This window comes from Notothenia rossii, assembly GCF_949606895.1.
Source record: "Notothenia rossii genome assembly, chromosome: 2".
Taxonomy (NCBI): domain Eukaryota; kingdom Metazoa; phylum Chordata; class Actinopteri; order Perciformes; family Nototheniidae; genus Notothenia; species Notothenia rossii.
The window spans coordinates 79,643,473-79,666,147 of NC_136904.1; the positions used below are offsets into that span (position 1 = coordinate 79,643,473).

Here is a 22,675-nt window from a genome sequence, read left to right on the forward strand (position 1 = left end):
TAAACAGTGCTTTTATCTGCTCTATTGTTAGCTGCAAGATTCAGATTACAGGGATAGAGTCCACATTTAAGCATTAGTTTCCATTCAAACATTTTACATACGTTTTCCTTCTCTCTCTCTCTGTAGATATGGATTCTCCAAAAATTAAGTGTCCTACTGTGAAGGATAAGTGGGCAGAGCAGGAAAACTGACAGCGAGGGTGAGCTGGGACACACCCGAGGGTGTAGACACTGCAGACGGCATCCTCACAGAGTCAGTCTCCTCTCCACCTCTCTTTTTAAGCTGTTTCTCCCTTGTCTGTTAATATGCACTCTTAACACTGAGATCACAGTGAAAGATTAAAAGAGAGCCTTTATTTTTCAGCGTTATCCTGAAAGGGAAAGCTCCAAAATCCAACTTCCCGGAGGGGCTCCATAAGATGTCCTACACTGTGTTTGACCGTGCAGGGAACAAAGGATCCTGTCGCTTCACTGTCAGAGTGCGAGGTGAATTAATAAAAGGGTTCTGGTAATGAGTGTCAAGCAGCATTTTTAAGGAGCATTTTATCTTATCGGTTATACTAAGAAGTAAGACCTTGAATAATGTCAAAATAGAGACTGTTGTAACAAATAAGATGCTGTTGTAACCTACAGGCAATAGTGCAATATACATGGAGAATATACAGAAGGCCAATCTTCCTCTGTCTTTTTTTATTTGTTTGAATGTGACCTCGCTGCCTGGAATCTAATGGGGCTCTTTTTCTGTTCAGTGCGCCGCTGCAGCCCGCTGTTTGCCCCGGACAACGGTTATATGAAGTGTGACAGTGACGGAGACAACTACGGGGCCACTTGTGAGTTCAAATGCACCGGAGGCTACGATCTGCAGGGCAGCGTGGCCAGAGTGTGTCAGTACAGCTTCACCTGGTCCGGCTTGGACACCACCTGTACAGGTACGTACTGTGTGCAGATAAATGCATACATACTTACATTAACAATCTTTAATTTATCCATTGTTGTTTAGTTGTTTTTTATGCTTAGAAATTTACAAAAAATACCTAAGAATGCAGCTTCAGAAATCAAATAAAACAAAAAAGAAGACAAATCATTCAAATGTATTAAAATGATATATAATAACATACAGAGATACTAGATTTGTAATTTAAAAAAGTATTATCTCTTAACATGGGCAATTATTTTTCACTTGGCTTTACAGACTTACATTAAAGTGGACCTATCATGCTATATTTGAATAATATAGTGTAGGACCATACCTATATAAGGCATATTTATACTTTTTATTTTTCAAAATACCAAACAGATCATGCATTTTAGCCATTCCTCATTTCGCTCAATTTAACACTGTCTTTGCATGGGCTGATTCTGTGAGAACAGCACCATCTACAGGCCTGGCATATGTACTACAGCGTCTGCAGCGCTTTCCAACGGCAATGTCCGTGGCTGTCTCCTCCTGATTGGTGGAGTTGGCCCAATAGCCGTAGCACCACTTCTGTGACGTCATGGAAGTGTTCAAATCTGGATCAGTCTGTATCAGATCCGTTGCAGCCACTTTTTAAGAGATTTGGGTATGGAGGAAAATAGAGAGGGTTGTGTTTTCTGACACTTGGTGAGTTCCCTGGAACACCGGGGACACACATTCATGTATAAAAGACGTACAAAAGTGCATTTTGCATGATAGGTCACCTTTAAGTCATTATTTTTCATTAGTGGGTACCATTTCCCAAATGTTATTGTTTGTAGTTTAAGTCCTACACTTACTTAACCTGCTCTCTCTATGCCCTTTTGGAAGCTGCATCCTTGCCGTATTGATGTCTACAATCTTCAAGGATACTCCTAGCACTACAGCCTTGGGATTCATTCTTTAAGATATCTCCATAACATCATCATAGAATTATAAACTTTCGACATAACCAAAAAATATGCGAGAAGTTTGCAGGATGTTCTCCACACAGGCTCCTTTGGAAGACTACTCAAGTATTTGCATCATCAAGGAAATGGATATTTTCTATATATTATTCATCCAGTTCTGTGATAAAGGCCAAATCTGTTCATATAAATTAAAAGTTCTACTATTGGAAAATTGAATGTGGCGATACTTTTTTATTATTTGGTTATCTCAGGACTGGTATACAGCCACAGAACATAGGCTCTGGTTGGGTTTTGTTTTGGTCCATTCTGGCAATATTTTCCACATCTCATTCTCAAAACTCTGGCTCATTTATTTTTAATTTGTGCTTTCGAGTGGCAATAAACACCACAGTCCTGTGTAAAGTTGGCCTACCTGTGCTAAACTGGTAATATGGGAGAAGCTCATTGGAGGAGAAAATTGGGCCCCCTGTGCCCTCTATCGATTAGAAGAATCAATACTAGACACCACTCTATTGAATGTCTGTATCTATGAGACATGAACGAGTAGCAGTTTGGAAAGACTGCCGCAGCAAACCATCAGTAATGTATACTTAATGTTACAGGTTGAGTTCACAGTTGAATGCACTTCCATTGTGCCTTTGCTCAACAGACCTAAATAATCAAATTACGCCTTACCTCAGTGTAATATTGAGTTGTATTTAATCTCGTATGATTGCACTGTGTGTCATATCTCAACATATCAATTAATTGTACATTCAATGTCATCACAGCCATGAACATAAACGTGGGAGTGCGTACAGCTGCTGCACTGCTGGATCAGTTCTATGAGAAACGACGGCTCCTCATTATCTCGGCGCCGACGGCTGCCAATCACAATTACCGCTTCCAGATGACTAACTTACAGGTGAGACACGACTGGGAACATGAGCTGTATGAGGGGGGGCAGGATCGTAGAGAAGATTTGATGTAAGGTCCTGCTGCAGTGATCCGTGTCTCCACCGCTGCTCACACACAGGACCGCAGTGTGACTGTGTTTCTCCCTCGCTTTGCTGCCCAAGTGGGACAAAGCAGCGAGGCAAACAAATAAGGCAATAGGGTGACAGGGTTTGTTGTCCACAAAATGTCAACACGATGAATAAATCGTACAACAGCTTTGAAAAGGTTTATTCTGGTGATGGATGTTTCAACGGATCGCCAAATGCCGTTAAGTTGGAGCTGTCTTTAAACACCTGACCTTTCAAAGCTTTCGCTTCTCATCTGAGACAACACGTTAAAAGTTTGTGAGCAACCTCAGAGATCAGGTTGTGAGTTGTCTGTGTGTTTCATAGCATCATTTGTTTGCCAAAATGTGTTCATGGAGTGAGGATTTTCTGCCGTTATCTATTTAATTTCATAGTACTGTAATATTGTTTGATTTTGGAGTGTGGTTGGGCCAAACCGGACCTTTTCTCAGACGTCACCTCAAACTTTTGGAACTCGAAATGTTAAATCGTGTTATTAGTTAGATTACCTGTAACTGTTACATGTACTGCTTTAACCTGATTATAAAATCCAGAATGTTTGAATTAGCAAATATTTCTTTAAAAAAAGTTTAACTGCTGTGCTGGACAAAATATGCCTCCAACTTTACTAAGATCTCCATTTAGAGGATTTAAGTTTCCACATCACAGTTATGTAGGCTGCAGAGTAAGCCATGATTGATTTACAAATCATATTCGAATGTCAACATCTTGAACTCAGTTTTAAGGTGAGTTGAGAGAAACTTTCTCCCCCTAGGCAAATAAATGTGTGAGCATCCTTAGTTTTAAACTCTGCATACACATCATTCTGCACAGTGAAAGTGAAAAAGTAAAACTCACTTTTGACTGCAGGTTGTCTTTAATTGATCATGCAAGTAATCGATTGTTACAGCCCTGGTGTTCTCTATGCCCACTTTGGTTCAAATTTGTTTTATATCCTCCATGAAATGAACTGTGCTCAGGTTTTTTGTCTGCATAGAAATCAATAACAGAGGTTCGAAACGCCAAACGTATTGATCTGTTTCTTTTTCCTGTCCTCAGCATGCTCAGTGTGGACTGGACCTGAGGCACGTCACAGTGATTGAGCTGGTTGGGACTTACCCTGCTCAGATTGGCCGAATTCGACACAGACTGCTCACTCCAGCATTGTCCCTGCAGATCAGGTACACACACACACACACACACACACACACACACACACACACACACACACACACACACACACACACACACACACACACACACACACACACACACACACACACACACACACACACACACACACACACACACACACACACACACACAACCACACACAACCACACACAACCACACACACATTCATAACATTCATCTGAGTGCTGGGAGCCAAGGACCAGTCATGAATGTCCTCGTCCTTGTCTCTTAGTATTCAGATGTTTTTTTAAATAGTACAACACTTTGAAAGTACGACACTACAAGTTAAAGTCCAGCATTCATAACCTTAAGTAAAATTGTGTAAATATTTCCAGAAACATATACTTAAAGTAGGTAAAGTTACAAATTCTGCTGTAAAATATACCCTGTCATTTTTTTCCTATTTGTTTTTGGATTAATACTACTGCTGCTGTAATGTAATTTTACTGCTTTAAATGTTTATGGTTGTGCTAATTTGAACTCCCTTATATACTGTTGGCTAGTTAAATCTACAACGAAAAACATACTTATTGATTTGTGGTTGTCACTAGTAAAGTATAACACTTGAGCAAACATACTGAGTTTATTTTACTTTGCTGCTCACTGAAATTATGTGCGTTTCCTAGGTTACAGCTCCAGATTCCTCAAAGGTCTTTCCAAATGGTTCTGGTCGACAAGCAGGGTATGGATAAGCAGCGCTACCCGTTCCCGATCACGTCGGCTGAATTATTCACCACCATCGACACCTTCCCCCTCCGCAAGGATGAGATGGTGCTACAGCAGGAAGCGGGCCAGAACTGTCAATCATAAAACAACTCAACGGACCGTCAGCCATATTTGATCCTTCCCCTCCTCTGTAACAGCAGTCACACACTCCTACCTGAACTCATTCAGGCCTGTTTGCAGAAGGTGTGTGTGTGTGTGTGTGTGATCTGTTCTGAAGCATTATTGAGGTTTACTTAATGGAAGGGGTCATACAGTACATTACAATCATATTGATTCCTGTGTCTTGTCTATCTGTATGTTTTATTATTATTATTTTTTAATATTTTCAAAAGCCATATGTTTTACTATTTTGTACAAAAAAAGTATTTTTACTGTATAAACTGGGAAACTCTTCACCTGTCTAATATTTATGTCTCACATATTTTTTAATAACGATGTACACTCTTTGGAATACTGTGTGTGTTTTATGTACAGGACAGTGATGGTGCTGTTAGTACGCTGTACGTCTACGTCTGAATCTACAAGACACAGATTAAATATGTCTATCAGCGAGGATGTTGTCTTCTGTGTGACAGTGTGTGAGTGCGAGAGACAGGCATAATCGTCTGAGGATTCAAGAGAGAAATGAAAGAAAAAAGTTTAAAGCAAGTAAGTTTTGTCTTAAATAAAACAAATGTCTTCAGAAAACTAAATAAATATTATTTCCACCTTATGTTAGTTCAAACATCTTGAAAGCATTACCAGTCAAGTTTAATTGTTGTTTAACAGATCAACACTTTAGGAAGTAGGGGAGAGCGGGGTAATGTGAGACATTTTTTACATTTGCTCTCCTGTAGGCGAGCTAAAATGATATATCAGTAAAATTTACACATTTCCCATTAATTCAGGATGTTTCCTAGCACTGGAAATGATCAGAATGTCTTCAGGACAAAGGGCAGTGAAAATATGATTGTTTTTTAAAAAGTGGTCTTGTGTCTCACTTTACCCCAGCTAAGGGGTGAACTGAGACAGACTAGAGAAATCAAGGGGGTAAAGTGAACCACTTACCTTTTCCACTTTTAAACTACCAAAACAACACATGTTGTAACAGTTAGAATCCTGACAGATAGATTGACAACCACACATTCCAAAACTAATGTCGGATGCGCAACATAATCATGGGGATTGGTCAATTTAGCACATTTTTTAAACAAAGTAACTCCAAACAAAGTCAAATACAACATAATATATTTCAAAGTGCTTTAATAAACATTCAATTAACCATTTAACCAGTTAGATTAGAACACGATATGATATGAACATCAGCTGCATATTTAAACAAGGCCTACTCTACATTCCAGCCCTGCAGGTTACAGGGAAAGGTGAAGAGTTGCTCTCTCCGTGTTGTTCCTCCAGGCCTATTAGGTTGAGGCAGCTTCTTCACCACATCGCCTTTAGGAACATGTGCCACATCCTTTTCTTTCATAGCAAACGTGGGTCTCTCCCACTCTCTGTTGTTTCCCTGGGTTTTTCTGAGGAATTGGGTTAGTATTTCGTCCCCCTCAACCTTCTCAACCATGCCAACATAACGGATACTTCGGTGTTTTGTGGCAAAGTTGACGAGGACGAAGTCACCCACGGACAGATCTTTGTTTCCGGGGTCACTCCTCTCATCTTCAGAGCTCTCAAAATCATCCTCAAATGGGACAGGGTCATCACTCTCCTCCGAGCTGCTATCTATGATTTTCTTCTTGGGTGCCTTCTTTTTCGGTTTTCCCTTTTCTTTGCTATTTTGCTTTTTCCCTGCCAGTTTCTTTTGTCTCTCTTCATAAGCCTGTTCTATGATTTGCTTCTCTGGAGTATCTGTTAAGATGGCTGTCTTCACACACTTTCGTTTTGTTTGTCCTCTGGGGGGACATTTTGGAAGTGGTATGATTTCCTGAGGAGACACATATCCAGATCGTGAGACAGCTGGCGAGGCACATCCATGTGGACCATGCAAAGTGGATGGAATAGCATCAGCGAGTGGAATAGCATCTGCAGCAGGTGGTTCATCTGCAGGGGGTGGATAATCTGCAGGCCGTGGACCATCCGGATCATCTGAAGTGGATGGACCAGTGGATGCAGGCCGCAGCTCAGGGTTTGGCCGGTCTGACACCATGGATGGTGCAAACGCCTCCTCAGGGAAAATATCTCTGTTATATGGGAAGATCCCAGTGGACTTGAAGCCAGAGGTGATATTGCGTGTGTCACTGCTGACAAGAAGGCCTCGTTCACAAATCCTGCAATCTGATAGATGGAGACTGTTTTGCCAGGGTTAGATCTCATCCACCCATCAAGAGCTCGGCTGTATAGGGTCTTGAACGGGCCATACACCGTCACGTCGAGAGGCTGCAAGCGATGGGATGTGTGGGGTGGGAGGGTGAGCAGAACAATACCATTACTCTTTGCTTTCTCCACTGCCTTGAGTGAGATGTGAGCTCTCAGATTATCCAGGATTAGCAGCATGGGATGGTCAGGAGTGCACTTAGTGTGCTTTATCAAGTGATCGAGGAACTCAGGCCAGGTGTCTTCGTTCATCCATCCTGTTCTGGTGGAGGCACCTTTGGCTCCTGGAGGTGCTCCTATCATGAAGTCGTCCTTAAACCTAACTCTGGGGAAGACAAACATGGGAGGTATGGCATTCCCAGCAGCATTCACTGCACACACCACAGTCACCAGTTCTCCTCTCTCAGCTGATGTGATAGAACCAACTTGCTTTTTCCCTTTCTCTGTCACAACCTGAATCAAGTAGAAAGTTTAGAATCAATGGCATGTGCAATCAGTAGGCTACTATTGGTCTAAAGGTACATTTTATTTTGTTGCAGTCCATTCATTTTTTTCTAGTTCACAGGCTCACAACATTACTAATAGCATTAGTTTCAGCATTCTGCCAATAGCTAGCTGGTCATTATCACAAGCCACTCAGTATCAGTCTGCTGCTCTCTAGTAGCTTACCTGCCGTGGCTTTTGTACTGTAAAGACGCCTGTTTCATCCACATTGTAAATCATGTGTGGAGGAAATGTGTGTCTGTTAAAGAAGAGAGGCAAGGGAAGAACCTTATCAGAATCAAAACCAAATCTTACAGGTAAAGCCTCCATAAAACATTTGCAACTAAAGAATTAATTCTGTCACCTGTCCATCACTACAGCCAGATTTGTAAAGAACTCCCCCACTGTAGTCTTATTGAAGGCTGTAGCCCTTCCCAGGGATGTTGCCTCCGGAGTTCGGACAGAGAGATGGCGACGGGCTAGAAAGCTGCCAAACCACTCTACTCCTAAAGAGTGGACAATTCGTTATTATAAGATAAGCTTTGTGGCAAGATCAGTTGGCCTAAGTTGACCTACAGAATCATGTGATCTCTTGCGCACCCTAGCCTACCTGCACATTGTTTCTCCATCCAATTGGCAGGGACAGGGATATGGTTTTTGTCTGCATATTCAAATGCCAGTTCACGGCACTTAACTGGAGCAAGGCCATGGAACTGGTCAGCCAGTTGTTTTAAATGTTGGGCAAGCTCCTCCTCCATCTCATCTGTCAGTATTCTTTTTGCCTCAGCTACTGCACCCCAGGCTACTGATTTAACTCTCCCTTTCTCTATTTTCTTAATGAATCTTTGGAGGGTTGTCTTGTCGATATTTCGTTCCTTTCCTGCTTGTCTTAAGGACTTCTTTCCTTGCATGACCTCTGCAGCTGCACTCTCCATCTCTGTGAGGGGTGTTTGGCCCCAAGATGTCGTCCTGATGTATCGTCTTGGCATGATGACTTTTCTACAATGTTTATGACATTAAAATTAAAACATATGTATTGTAATATTAGACTAAAATATATATAAGACTAAACTTAACTTGTGCTTCATGTCGGGGTAAAGTGAGACACTGTCTCACTTTACCCCACAGCATCTGTCTCACTTTACCCCACAGCCACCATTTTAGAAAAAACAACATCTCTAGGCAATTCAGGCTAATCTTTAACTAGCATCAATCACATGGTTTTATATGTTGGAAGTTCATCAACATGTATGATATAAGTTTTTCAACCTGAATCAATTTGCTTTGATACTACAGTTGATTACGTTCGCAGTAAGAAAATTTACTTTTACATGCAACAAACACATTTTTGTGAAAAAAAATACTTACCACAGAACCAGCACCAACTTCTCCTTCATGACAAGTGGGGGGTGGGAAGGGGTTGAAAACATTATGGTCACATGACCGCAAATTTGTTTCTTTGCCTAGTTACAGCGGGTGTCTCACATTACCCGGTGTCCCACATTACCCCGCTCTCCCCTACTCTAGTTTGCTGTGTTGCCAAGAGTTCAGATGAATTTATTCATCCGTTCATTCAGATCAATAAAGCTGTAAGGCTCAAATATAAATTAAGCCCGTAGTTAGCTTAGCATAAAGGCTAGCCTGGCAATGTTCATAGGTCACTAAAATCAGCCGCGCGAGGCTGATTTTCGTTTGAGGCGTTGGCCATTTTTTTCTTGGCTACAATAAAAAGTGATTCAGCATATTCCCTATAGGCCTAAGTATAATTTTCACATTTTTAATTTAAACTAATCAAACATAAAAATAGTTTTATATTTAGTATATTCTCAAACAAAAAAGGCAAACAGTACATCTATGGAAAGATGCGTTTATTTCAAAAATATTGAACATATTTGGGACAAAATAGGTATGAATACAGTGAGTTTGTTGCTTGGAAACCGGATACAACAGAGATATTAGCCTACATGCTGTACATTGAGTTTTTTCAGTAGTCAGGTATTGCACAAGCCTCATCTATAGTATGTTGTACAGTGAACACCATATTATTACTTTAATTGTGCAGTGTCCTACTGTTGTGCTCCAGGAGTTCAGAGCAAATGGTTGGCCAAGGACAAGCGCGACAAAATTGGCATTCCACATGAGAGATGGTTGCACAAAGTTTCACTTGAGAATCGTTTTTGTGTATTTGGTGATTCATCACAGGAGGGTGGAAGGCAGAGCCCCGAGCAACAGGACAAGGTGACTGACTCATTATGAGGTTCCCCCTGAGAAGAAGACAGCCGCCTCAGCGCTGACTCACTCTGCAACAGGCAGCCTCTGTCTCAGGGATACTGCTCTTAAAATCACATTTTCTCTAAAATGATGCGATTATCAGTGCTTTACATTCTCTTATTTTGTTCTTCTACCTGTTTTATCTAAGACCATGCAGTTTCCATTATCACACTGATGCAGTGTTACAAATGTACATCAATATTAATCTAAATTGTGGAATTTGTCTAGATATTTCCTCTTCTGACAACCAGAGGTGTAAAGTAACTAACTACAGGTACTCAACATTGTTGTTGGCAACATTTTTGCTTTGAATTCAGTCATCAATCAACAAGACTAGGAGTCTACAGGCATGCCAGCAGCTCAGTAAAGCTTTCCATAAAGGAAGCTTTGAGCTAATGCTAACATCAGGATGCTAACATTCTAACAGAAACTATGCTACCATGCTGATGTTTCGTAGTCGTAATGTTCACCGTCAGGTTCACCAAAGTCTTTAATGTACACAGACTGGAAAACATGAATGTCTGTACAAAACGTTGTGCCAATTCTATTTTAGTAGATGTTGAGATATTTCCCTTGATAAATATAAAATATGGATGAAAGTGTTGGACCAATCAAATGTCAGACCGTGCCACAGCGCTGCTATCCATAGAGTATCTAGCGTGGCTACAAATGTTTGATCACAGGAGGGTGGAAGGCAGAGCCCCAGAGACGTCGCATAGCTCAGTTGTTTCATTTCGTTGTAAATTGAGACGACTTGTATTTTAGACTGTTGGTCATACAACGCAAGCTTTTGAAGTTTGAAGTCGCCCACAGCTACAGCAACTTTAAAAACTATTTTCAACAAATATTTTTTATAAATGATTGTTCAAGTAACACAGTCACTTTCATTCCTAGTTTATTTTAAAATTAGTATATATATCTTTACCTCAAGTATAATAATACTAGAGGGATACTCCGTGTTGCTTAATTTTCATAAAACGATTGAGAGAGAAAGCTTATAAATAAAAGATGGATGGAAAACTACTTCAATGTAGGAGAGATGTATAAGTTATCTTACTTGCTACTTTTGTACTTTCCTCAGTAGTAATAATAATAATACAGTGGAACATGAAATAGTCACTTTTCACCTCTGTACACAACTGTTTATAAGCAGATTCATAATGTGCTTCAGACCAGGATGACTCTGTGGCGTAAAAAAAGGAATGTCTAAGTCTCTACATTATTGATCTGTGCCTCACAAAATGGTTCCCGTCAGCTGTAACTGCATGCAGAAATGACTCAGGTTCATGAATCACAGAGGACGGACACATCCGGAATCACACATGTGCTCATTTGGCTAGGTACAGTAAGTTACATACAACACATGTTTTTTTTTCTTCATATACAGCAGTGCTTGGTCAATACTAGATGCTTTTGAGGGCAGGGGGCTTCATGTGGATGAGTGTGTAAGGCATGACTGGCTGAACAGGGCATCTCGGGAGGAAGGAAGTAGGAAGAGGGAGGATCTCTGTTGCTCTCAGTCCTGGGCTTTTACTCTGGACCGTTCCACTTCTCCAGATCTCTCCTCCCACCTTCACATCACCTCTTCCTCCCTCATTCATTCTCTTTTCTCCTCGTCTGTGCTTAGATCCGGCTCATGTGTTGCAACTTCGCATGCTGGATCGAAGCATCAGAGTACACTCATGAGGGACTTCTGGCTTTTCAATCATGCGTTGCCACAGCCGCTGTTCCTCCCCGTATGAGTCCATCCAGTCAACATCGTTCCCGTAGCTTTTACCTTGAGCAGAAAAGGGACAAGGACATAAACATAAACATTGGAACTAATAAAGAGCCCGGAGGACATTGACAATCTCTCAACACTGGTTTTGTATAATAGATGAAGTTAACTTTATAACAAATGAAAGAAGCTTCTGCCCTGCAACCATAAGGGACTTACAAGACATAAATAAAGAATAGATGTTGTTTTTTGAATAAACTTTTCCAGGTTTTGATCATCCGTACGTCAGAATATTAAACAGGGTTCCTGTTTTACAGCCATTTAATACAAAATAGACACTCAATATGATCAATATGTGTGTACAATTCAAAACGAAAATGGGCCTCACTTTCCACTTCAACCAAATCACAACCCTACAATCTGTTTTTTTTCCCACTGATATATTGAATATCTGCCAACTTCAAAAGCCAGAGCAAGAATACCAGCTTCAGCCATTGGCAAAATGTGGAACGTTTCAGGGGTGTTAACCACCTTATTTGAAATCTTGTGCAATATAGTGACCTTAAAATGTCTCCAACAAGTACTTTTCTTTTCCAGAACTTTTTACACACCTGTACCAGCTCCGAGCCTGAGCCCTCCCAGGAAGACGTTGCTGGCCAGCGCCTCTTTGTCCCACACGGTGAGCTCCAGGCAGACGTTGTTGAGGTCTCCGGGTTGCAGGCCGCAGTAGGTGAAGGTGTGGTTCCACTGCGGGTTCACAGAGCGCCGCTCCACCACCGTCTTGTGCTTGGTTGACTTCTTGCTGTCCGGGAGGAGGTATCTGGAGAGAGAAAGATGTCAGTTCTCAAATCACATCTTAAGTAAAACAGAGGCTAGCATAGCAACCCTGATGTTCCCTCTACAAGAGTCAGAAGGTGTAAGGTATTGTTTCTTGTTATCATGGATGGTTTCCTGAACAAGGCTACTGGGTACAGGCCCAGAAACGGCTGGGCTGCTTACAATAGAACAGCAATCAAATGACTACAAAGAGACAAAAGAGAAAAACTATAACAAAGTGAAGGTAAATCGTACTAAGAACCACAAAATGGCTACTAGTAGATTACATTACATTACATGTTATTTAACAGACACTTTTACCCAAAGCAACTAGATACAGCTGAGCAACACAACCACACTGTAACACATAACAACCACAAAGAAAACCAGAATAGCCACAGAGATTGGCAAATCAAAACAAAAGAGAAGCTGTGAAGCCACAAACAAACTGCAGCAGAAACTAAAACATAAAGAGAAGCAAAATGACCACTAAGACACAATAAAAAACAAATGAACCCCGCTTCTTTCAAACCGTTTCCCAGCCTGGCCCCCATTCAAAAGTTTCCAACCCGCCCCTGAATGCAGCGTCTCACCCTTTCACAAAAGGATCTGAAGTTCCTCCAGACTTGACTGCAGTCAGGTTTTTGGCTCCTTTGACCAGCAGCTCGACCATGCCCCCTTTAGGCAAAGTGAAGCTGCTCGCCTTCTTGCTTTTCAGGAAGCCTTTTTTTACTGAGGGAGGAGGGAAGAAAGAGAATACTTCAATTTCAAAGGCTTTGGTTTGTTTACATAAAGAAAATATTTGCTCCACAAACATGCACCTTCTTGGTACAGATGCTAAGCACATACACCTTATAATCACATGTTCTTGTGATTATAAGCATGTATGTTTTGTCCTTTAAAAAAGAACAACCTACTGTATATTTAACCACAGCTAAATTAATTAAATACACAGACAGCATCAGTGCAATTCGGGACTTTTTCTTTCATCGCTGCCGCATCCCAGCAGCAATTAAAAATGTAACTGAGTTTTTCACTCTGTTAACAAGCAACCTTTCAGTGGCAAGTCACTCATTATTACAAACTCCCGCTGTGCAGGCAATTCTTGGTCAAACTAAAGCCAGATAAACTTCACTTTCATTTCTAGTAGAGGTCAGAAAGTTTCCCAACAAAGTTTTCTAAAAAACAAGATTAAAAGATCTGGCCATCTTTTGAGGTACTTATTCAATAAATGTTTCACACAATAGGAGATACAGTTACAGCATGATAAATAAGGTGATATATAATGGTCATCACAGTGATGAATGTACCTTGTACTTGGTCCAGGGGCAGCGTGAGGTTCTTCTCTGCAGGAATGTACTTCAACACGACGGTCAGCTCTCCTTTATACTGCATGGTGCAGTCTATATTGCTCTCCACCTACACAATCATCACTCACAATTACAAAGAAGAAGGAGGAGAAGACAACAACGAGATGCTTGGCAATGTGCTGGTTGCGGTTTCTACCTTAGGCTGCAGAGTGTACCAATCCTCCATCTGGGAATCAAACTCCCAGGAGTCAAAGGTCAGCTCCACCTCTCCCAGGAAGCTGTTGTGTCCGAAGCGGTCGTGGTGCCACACGGAGAGCTGCAGGCTCCGAGTCTCCAGCTGCGAGTGGCTGATCACGTACTGCGCAGGAACAACAGGGGCTTCATTATTTAAAATGTTTGAATTCAGCAACTTGAAATCACAGAATACTGTTGTAAGTATCTACTGTACCCTCAGATTCTCATTGAAGACAGGGTTTATGGTGTTGGCCTTGATGCTCGTCTTCCTCTTGCTCTGTCGTGATGTGTCTGGCAGCAGGTACGTCTTCACATATCTGACAGGAGAGAAACACAGTGGCTCAGTCTGCTCCTCAGATGGAGACGGACACCATTAATCCTTGCTTATACGAACAACGTAAATGATCAGTGGCCCTGTTTTCTTTCAGTAAATATTGAACGGGCAAATATTTAAGACATTTTTGACAGCAAAATTAAATGGAAATAATAAATCGATATAAATACTAGCTATACAAATACTGTTAAACACTATATATAAAACACTGTCGATAACACTTGAACTAATACTTGGACTTAACTGGTGTATATAACAGTAAGAATATAAAACCAAGATTCAAGAAAACATAAATAATAAACACAAAAAAAAGATACATCTTTTATACTAAAAAGAGCATTTGAACTGTAATGCTTAGATTTTTAAGCCAGCATTAGGAAAAAAACAGTAAATGTACCTTGGAGTGAAATTGTTTTTTAACCTACTAGTCGTGAGTGTTATTTGTTTTTCTTACGAGTCCGTGCGCTGCCTCCTCTCGTCTCCGGTTGCCAGGTTGTGGCACTCCTTCACCAGGACGTTGAGGGCACCAGTTTTGTAGCTGTAGCTGATGTTCAGCAGGATCTCTCCACTCACCCGGGCGTTGCCATAGTCACCAGTCTCACTGTACATGCTCATCATGCTGTTTATACTACTCTGTTGGGCGAAGACCGGAGAGAAGAGAGGGTGAGATGTTAGAGGTGGAGAGGTCAAGGAGAGTTGAACAGGTGTGGAAAGCAAAAAATGACAAATAAAGAAAACATCTGAAGTACCGATGAACACTGATGAATTACGCTAGAAATAAAGCAACCTTAATGAATTTGAATCTGTGGCAATACATGTCACGTCAAAGTGATTGTTAAGATTTTAAAGGGGGTTGTATGAGGTACGTTTGTAGTGACCTCAAGCAAATGAACGTAGGCAAGCCCCCACTATGGAGAAACTAAGCAATATGTATATTGATATATTTAATATATAATTTCACAGCTTTTCCTTGGCGTCAGACATTTCTGACAGGGAACCTAATATATAACCTTTTACATCCATTTATGGTCTTGCAAAAGAGCCACCAGACTCCATTGACGAAAAAGTAATTTGACCTTGATGCACACAGAGGTAGCTAGTCTAAAGCTGCCTCGAAATATATTTTGTGTTTTTTGGGGTCTTAAAAAGACAGAAAAAATAAAACAAAGTTACCGATCAGCACAAAGGTAGACTATCAACTATTACAGTTCTGTCAGGTTAAACCACTGTTTTAGTCAATGGAATGTGGTGGCTTTATGTACATCTGAAAATAAACTAAAAATGGCCCACAATTAAACTGGTTTATTAAGATTAGCATTTATTTTAGGGGGACAAATGTATTTTTTTCGGATACCCCCTTCCACAGCAGTACATCCTGTTCCTGAAGTCATGTCTGTTTCCCTTGAGTGGTGGTGAATAGTGCACTGACTATGGAGAGGAATCTTATACAACCCATCTTCAAAACATCCAAACTATTCTTTTAGAGTAAGGCTTATGCCCTTTAAAATGTCATCTGTGCCCACAGGCGGTCCAATACTGCAGACCCCAGAGTTCACACGATTCAAAGGCCTCTTGCACTCATAGGGAAAATGATATTACTCTTGGATAAGAGAATGTGAGCACTGCTCTTAGGGAAGCTTGCCTGGATGAAAAAAAGGTTTTCAACATCTGATGAAAAAAATAAGTTAATAATTTGTGCTTGGGTCTAAAAAATAATCATAGCAGGATGGATGGTGAAATATTCATTTTGGGAATGAGTTTTTAAAGGTGACTGCATATGAAAGGATTTGTGATAAAGCAGAAAACTTGACTACATTATTTCTTTCATGAATTAACAAGAGCAAGTGTGAGGTGGAAGAATATTAGGGACACTGATTTCCATTTGGGATTTATGCTTCTGCAGTTTCACTCAGTATATTGTGATTCTTCCTTTTCTTTTTCTCTAAAAAACTCTGATCTGATAACTATGTTGATGTTTTGGTTTTGATTTCAAACTGAAAGCAAGTAATACTGCAACTTATAACTATTTCTTATTGATAAACCTGTCAATTATTTTCCTAATTTTAAAATTGTTTTGGCTTTTTAAATATGAAATGACCTCATTTTTCGAAATCCAGAACCTATTCAATATTATGTCATGCAAATGTGGTACATAATCAGAACTTATGTAGTGGAGCTAAGAAATGTAGGATTGAACAATAATTTTGACAACTCATCGCTTCAGCTCAAGAGAAAAATATGCAGTCAAATAATAAACAGATTACATAAAAGGAAGGAAGTGTAAAACATGAAGAAAAAACTGTAAATGAACATATATTCAAAAGACAAACAGGTAAAAGAAAGTGAAAACAGTTTGTAAGAACAGTGAAAACTGACGATTGGTATGATATAACCAGTAACATCCAGAAAGTTATCTTTACATTTTCTCTTGAACAGTGAGTGTGTCTGCCTGAGGCAACACCTCCTGAGTTCATATAGACTACCAAATTAAAGTGCTTGGAGAGCATATTCCTCATACTGTGTACCTGCAGAACCTATTTCACCAACAAAAGACTCTAAATTAGTAAAAGCACAGCAGGTCGTTTTGTCCGACACACGAGTGTTGTAGCTCTGGACAGGATTGAACTGGTATGATCCACTCTTAATAATATTTCTGTATGAAAAGTGTTGAGGAAAGAAAGAAAGCGAGAATTGAGCCACGCTGTGCATCTTCTGCTGGAAAATCTACGGCACTTAAATCCTGCTGGGAGCCAGTGTGATTAATGACTACAAAAATAATGAGGAGCTTAGACTTAATGGAAGAAGATGTACTGTAGCTAACATCACATTAAAGCAAAGCCAAACTTAACATAGTGGTATATTCAGGGAACCTCAGCATACATTCATGAATTCTGTAGGTGTTTATTTGCTTTTCTGCTGCATGTTGACCAGGGCTGGGCGACTGTTCAGTATACTCATTTATAGTCTTTCAATGGAACCGTATTGTGTTGAAATCCTATATCAAGATGTTATGATACACAATAAAGCTGTTGTGGTATAGAAAAACCAAAAGGGGTTTGTTGCATAATAATAACTTAGAATGTGAAACAAACTCAAAGGTTGGTTAAAATAAATTATAGTTCTTGTGTGTGCTTTATTCGTTCAGCTTTATTGTTCGACTCCTGCACCCCACACACAGGAATCTATGGGAATACTTCAGTGTTGTTAAGTCAAACTAATGTCCCAATCGGAATACTCTTCATTTGTGTGCATGTAAACTATGTAAACATGGCCAGCATTTTGTACTTAGTTCTTAATCTGATGAGAAAATATTTTCCTGAAACATTATTTATTGAATTACAAAAAAACATGCAATAGTTTCTGTAGCCATAATATATGTTGTTATGAAGATTAAAAAATGATCTATATCTTGATAGAAGAGTTTGGTTACATCGCCTAGCCCTGATTCTCATTGTTATAATGTGGTGAATATAAATACATGCAGAAACATGGAATCTTACGGTCTCAGCGTCCGAGTCGGGGACATTGAGGTGCCCCCACCTCCTCTCTGAGCCCGGGGTGGAACACTAGCAGCGATTCATTTATGAGATAACAGGGGGCAGGAAGGAAGGAGAGAGAGGAGAAGGAGAGAGAGATCTGAGCTCTTTGATGTGTTAGTGATAAAGACAGACCCCGAGCACAGACCCCCCCGGCCCCCAGGAGGAGCTGCTCAAACCCCGTCTGCAGCAGCACAGCCAGAAACCACATTACACACGGTTACCATAGTGATTATCAGATGGAAACACAGAGATTACAACTCATCTGGAACCAGCAAACTGAACACACACACACACACACAAACAAACGAGTGAAAGTATTCCATATAGTTTACTATGTCTATGAAATCATGATATATATTGTATATAAAGATTTTTATATATTATTTTATATATTTAAGAGTGATAATAGAGACTGAAATATTACCAGCAGGTTTTTATTTGTGTTTTTGAGTCGTGACAACTGCTGGATGGATTTAATTTGTCATCTTGTTTTATGACCAAAACAACATACTAAACTACGGAAGCCCTGAGAGGAACGAGAAAACAAATAATAATTAAAAAAAAATTCTACCAGAATGAAAATAAAGGTCTAACCAATGATGGAAATTGCACTGTTACATAAATGGCACCAACTTCAGTTGTGCTTTTATCATCTATCCATAGCCCTGCGTGAGGTGAATCATGCAACAGTGGGCCGAGTACATTAGAGCGCCATTCAACTTCAGGCTATCTGCACCTCCCTCCACTTCCATTCATACTGAAAACAGAAGATCGGTGACGGCTGTTAGTCACTTATGAGATGACATGGTAAATGTCAGACAGGCAGGACGTCTGTTTCGCCTGTTTATCGAGGATCTTTACATAAACACACACACACACACACACCGAACAAAGACCATGGTATGAGACAGGAAATAAGCCAATTATTCAGGCCATTTGAATAACTCGAATTTCTGCCAGACTAAGTACCCAAGTGTGAACATGGTAAGCAAAGACAACCAATTTAAGATGCGTGTGATAAAAAAAAAACATCACTGACACCCAGAGACACAAATCTAAACGCTCGGGCACAAGTTAAGTTGGGTAGGTGATATAATATGTAGGTTTTTCCCGCTTAAAATACTACATACAACTAGGATATACAAATACATAGTAGCCCTGAAGGCAGCAGTTGTCCCAAAGTGTGCAGCAGCAGAGGAAGGTGTTCGTGTCACACGCTGCCCCAAAACACACACTATGTTTACTGAGTCAACAACAGAGCAGACACCTGATACACACACCAGCTGATGAAGAGTCTATGTGTAGATGTACATGTTATTACTGTGTGTGAATATACAGGACTTCCAAGAATTTGTTTTTTTTCTTTGGGGGGGAATTTTTGCCTTTAAATGACAAAGGACAGTGTACAAATAGAGAAGAAAGAGAGAGGGTACGACATATAAGTCCTTAATTGAACCTGAAACATTGCTGTTATATGGCATACAGTGTATAAAATCGGCTTCTATGACACTCTTACATTTGTACTAGTTTGAACACAGGTTTTACCGATGAGAGTGCGTTGCTGATGCGCCGGCTGGGAGCCTTGCTGTGAGCCGACATCAGGGCATCGATGTCTTCCTCTGCGTCCTCATCAGAAAACTCCTGCGGATGACAGCATTCAGATGTAATCAAAAGGGGAGGTTGGTACAGGGAAGCTGGCCAAAGCATCTTTGTACGTTACACAGCAGCTCTGTGTGGGAGGATACAGCCAGCTCCCATAAATTCAACCAGACAAGGCGGGACAGAGTGTGGCAATTTGTGTAGTCGCGTGAAATCACAATGTCATTGGGTTTATAGTAAACCTGTGATCGTGAATGGATGAGTGAATATAAAAATGTGTGCGAGTGCCAGCCCGTTGGAATTAGCACAAAGACAAAGCAGCTCTATACCAACCATCAGATCCTCCACCTGTTATCAGCCTACAGACGTTTAGATGTTTGTCATGCTCTTTGAAGTGAAATTAACATTCAACTCCACATGTGATGCTTTACTTTGAGGTCACAGATCCTTAGCTCGATACGGACACATGGTTTAGTAGATGTATGTATTCTAACAGAATGTGTGCTTCTGCTGGATTTGTGGTCCTGTGGTGAATGTGCTAATATGTGATCAGTGTGCAGATATTCAGCTGAAGGACAAAGAAGGGATGATGGCGCTCACAGATTCGTTTAGGCCGGGGACGGAGCGGCTCCTGAGACTGAAGGCGTCCTCGCTGGGTTCAGACCCCGCTGCTGACAGGTCCATCTCTGAGCGGCTGTGATCTGGTGCAGAGAGGAGAGAGGGAGACGGGGCGAAGCAGAGGAGGAGAGAAGAAAAATAAATGTTTCAAAGATGCGGTTTGAAGGGAGCGAGGGGCTGGAAGGCAAACACAGACAAAATGCAAGCAGACAGTAAAAGAGAGCAGAGAAACTAACGATTATAACTAGTTATCTGGACCTTGATAACACTCCATATAATGTGCAAGAAATGCAGCTTGTAACATATAGTCAAAATGCCCAGTTAGAGCATTGGTGTTAAAATGCCTGATCTGAATAATATTTCTCATAAATAAGCAATGTCTGAGGCTAGAGATTAAAGTGTCCTTATGATCCTCTGTATGGAGAATGTAAGCCCTACCTTAGAGACACAGATTAATACTTGTAAAGGCCCGTCTGAATTATTACTTTATGTCTCATGACACCCTCCGAAACCAACCGATGAACTGTTTTCCATTTAACCACAGGGGGCTGATGATGGTGATTTAAGGGCTGGTACAATCAGAGCTTATAGTTTGTCGAATAAGCCTTCAAAGCAAACAAACATCCAAGACAAATCGTATGTTTGAATAAAGTGATTCATTAAATGAGTGTGACTTGTGGTAGCATATTTCTATGTTAATTATAATGAACTATTTTTTGTATTTATAATAGGGATAATAAGGTCTGACACATCTGTAGCCGTGAGTGGACCTTTAACCACAGTAATCGTAGGCACTTCAGAAAAACTCGACACACTCCTGAGCCGTTACTAGTAGAGATAAAGGCTCTGGCACTGAGAGACAAATTGGAAGAGATTATACTTTAGAGTTCAACAGAAGAGCAGCAGATAGACAGAGGGGAGTAATGTAATAGTGGTATTTGTGAAGATGTGACATTTGCTCCGGACAGAAGTAGAATTTTGTCCTTTACAAGATTTCACAAGTTAGCGAGCAGAGAGCTGGGAAAGAGCCGAAACAGTGATTTTAAAAAAACAATGGTTGAGCGCTATGAAGCTGTGTGGCAACAGCAGGAGCTCGAGGTGAGACAAAAACACAAAGCGAGTGTGTGCTGTAGTGAGGTACCTGATGAAACTGAGGCTCGGGACACAGAAATGGTCGGGGTCCCTGAATCCTTCCTCTTATGGCCGGTAGCTTTTGTCTCAGGCACACTGTCACTGGAGTATAAACTGGCAACGCTCTCTGCTCCATCAGGCTGTGTGCACACACAAATCAAACACACCCAAACTGTTAAAACAACAATTGAATCAACCTGGTTGTCCCTGCTGTGTTGCTGTTTGTGTGCTTGTGTATGATTTGCTGACCCTGACCCTCCGGCTGTCGCTGGGAGTGGAGGATCTGTCCGGAGTCTGTGAGCGCAGGTTGTTGGGTACGGTGGGAACCCCCGAGGACTCCAAGGCCACCACACTGCCCCTGAGAACCAGAGAGAAACCCGTCATCAACAAATTTAACACCACAGACATTTAAAGTGGAAACTTTTAGCTTTTAGTCATCAAGGATTGCAGTTTTACCTGCCTGATGCTCTTTGGCTGCCTAAATAAAAGGCACTCAGAAAGCAAGAGATTTTTTAATGTGCTTTTATGAACTGTCAAGGATATCTCTGTATTTGTATTTGATGTTTGTTTCTTCTTTAGTCATTGAACTGCTTTGCCTTGAGGCCTGTAAGTGTGTAATTTTCAAAGAGATATCACCCAGTTTTGAGATAAGTAAATACTCAAATTTGAAGTCTCTGTTGACTTGACACTGACTTGAGGCTGTGTCAATGCTGAGAGATTGATTTTTTGTATAAAATCATGTTTAAAGCTTCAAAATTAGTCAAAGTGAAATGCTCTGACACAGCAATGATATCATTGGCATTACTTTTGTGTCTTCGGTTTTGTTTTAATTTATTTCTCAGTAGATCTTTGTGTGACTGTGCTTTGATAATAAATAAATAAATAAATATACACTTTTAAATGATTATATGTCTGTTTGTGACTCGTGGGGATGGACACCTGTTTGAGCGTGGACTCGGAGCAGAGCAAACACTTCGCACGCTTTGAGCGTCTCCATCCGAAACCGTTTTGACACTGGCGCTGTCAACTCCGTTCTCCGGCTTCATGGCCTTTCGGTTTGCTTTTTTCTCCATCTTCATCCTTCTACACACACACACACACACACACACACACACACACACACACACACACACACACACACACACACACACACACACACACACACACACACACACACACACACACACACACACACACACACACACACACACACACACACACACACACACACACACACACACACACACACACACACACACACACACACACACACACACACACACACACACACACACACACACACACACACACACACACACACACAAATAGTCTTTTATTTTCCCTATATTTATCTTAACTCTACAAACAGCAAAAGGAAATCTAGTTAAAGAGGAACGTACAATCAAATTAACTCAATTGTTTTAAATTATTGTCACGAAGGTTGTATTGTTTCCCGTTTTTTTCTATTTCTTGAAGTTAGCCGGATGACTAAAATGTTATTCTACATTGTAGTCAACTCCGACAATGGCT

The 22,675-nt window shown here is 40.7% G+C and overlaps 3 protein-coding genes across 6 annotated transcripts in view; 1 reads left to right on the forward strand and 2 right to left on the reverse strand.

Moving 5' to 3' along the window:
* Positions 1 to 5,336, forward strand: part of srpx (sushi-repeat containing protein X-linked) — a 13,200-nt gene extending 7,864 nt beyond the window's left edge. The window contains 7 exon segments of the mRNA XM_079665774.1: positions 127 to 177; positions 180 to 252; positions 364 to 485; positions 749 to 928; positions 2,636 to 2,769; positions 3,926 to 4,047; positions 4,687 to 5,336. Coding sequence (XP_079521900.1) covers positions 127 to 177; positions 180 to 252; positions 364 to 485; positions 749 to 928; positions 2,636 to 2,769; positions 3,926 to 4,047; positions 4,687 to 4,870 — 866 coding nt within the window. The 3' untranslated portion in view covers positions 4,871 to 5,336.
* Positions 5,337 to 5,579: 243 nt separating this feature from the next.
* Positions 5,580 to 9,092, reverse strand: LOC307028138 (uncharacterized protein). Of its 2 annotated transcripts, XM_079662942.1 has the most exons (5): positions 8,945 to 9,092; positions 8,187 to 8,575; positions 7,941 to 8,082; positions 7,763 to 7,835; positions 5,580 to 7,546 (listed from the first exon to the last, which is right to left on the reverse strand). In XM_079662942.1, the coding sequence occupies exons 2-5, from the start codon at positions 8,563 to 8,565 to the stop codon at positions 6,647 to 6,649; spliced, it is 1,494 nt and encodes a 497-aa protein (XP_079519068.1). In that variant the 5' UTR covers positions 8,566 to 8,575; positions 8,945 to 9,092; the 3' UTR covers positions 5,580 to 6,646. The 2 variants fall into 2 exon arrangements, with proteins under 2 accessions (XP_079519068.1, XP_079519067.1); XM_079662941.1 differs by having other exon boundaries at positions 8,187 to 9,092.
* A 337-nt stretch (positions 9,093 to 9,429) lies between these two features.
* The window catches only part of sytl5 (synaptotagmin-like 5), a 33,083-nt gene continuing 19,837 nt past the window's right edge, over positions 9,430 to 22,675 (reverse strand). Inside the window, exons 6-18 of one of the 3 annotated variants that reach the window (XM_079666196.1) lie at positions 22,085 to 22,228; positions 21,401 to 21,503; positions 21,156 to 21,285; positions 19,997 to 20,097; positions 19,343 to 19,438; positions 17,759 to 17,824; positions 14,713 to 14,891; positions 14,139 to 14,241; positions 13,887 to 14,048; positions 13,691 to 13,799; positions 12,974 to 13,112; positions 12,176 to 12,384; positions 9,430 to 11,624 (exon numbers count right to left, since the gene is read on the reverse strand). In XM_079666196.1, coding sequence (XP_079522322.1) covers positions 11,482 to 11,624; positions 12,176 to 12,384; positions 12,974 to 13,112; positions 13,691 to 13,799; positions 13,887 to 14,048; positions 14,139 to 14,241; positions 14,713 to 14,891; positions 17,759 to 17,824; positions 19,343 to 19,438; positions 19,997 to 20,097; positions 21,156 to 21,285; positions 21,401 to 21,503; positions 22,085 to 22,228 — 1,684 coding nt within the window. In that variant the 3' untranslated portion in view covers positions 9,430 to 11,481. Of the gene's footprint in view, positions 11,625 to 12,175; positions 12,385 to 12,973; positions 13,113 to 13,690; positions 13,800 to 13,886; positions 14,049 to 14,138; positions 14,242 to 14,712; positions 14,892 to 17,758; positions 17,825 to 19,342; positions 19,439 to 19,996; positions 20,098 to 21,155; positions 21,286 to 21,394; positions 21,504 to 22,084; positions 22,229 to 22,675 lie in introns of all 3 variants that reach the window. The other 2 variants (XM_079666195.1, XM_079666197.1) reach the window with 2 other exon arrangements.

Excerpts from the sequence above, each read along its gene's own strand:
- LOC307028138 (XM_079662942.1), bottom strand. The coding sequence starts at position 8,565 with ATGCCAAGACGATACATCAGGACGACATCTTGGGGCCAAACACCCCTC. Across the intron at positions 8,083-8,186 it reads GATGGAGAAACAATGTGCAG|GAGTAGAGTGGTTTGGCAGC; the intron begins GTAGGCTAGGGT and ends TCCACTCTTTAG. Across the intron at positions 7,836-7,940 it reads CTGGCTGTAGTGATGGACAG|ACACACATTTCCTCCACACA; the intron begins GTGACAGAATTA and ends CTTCTTTAACAG.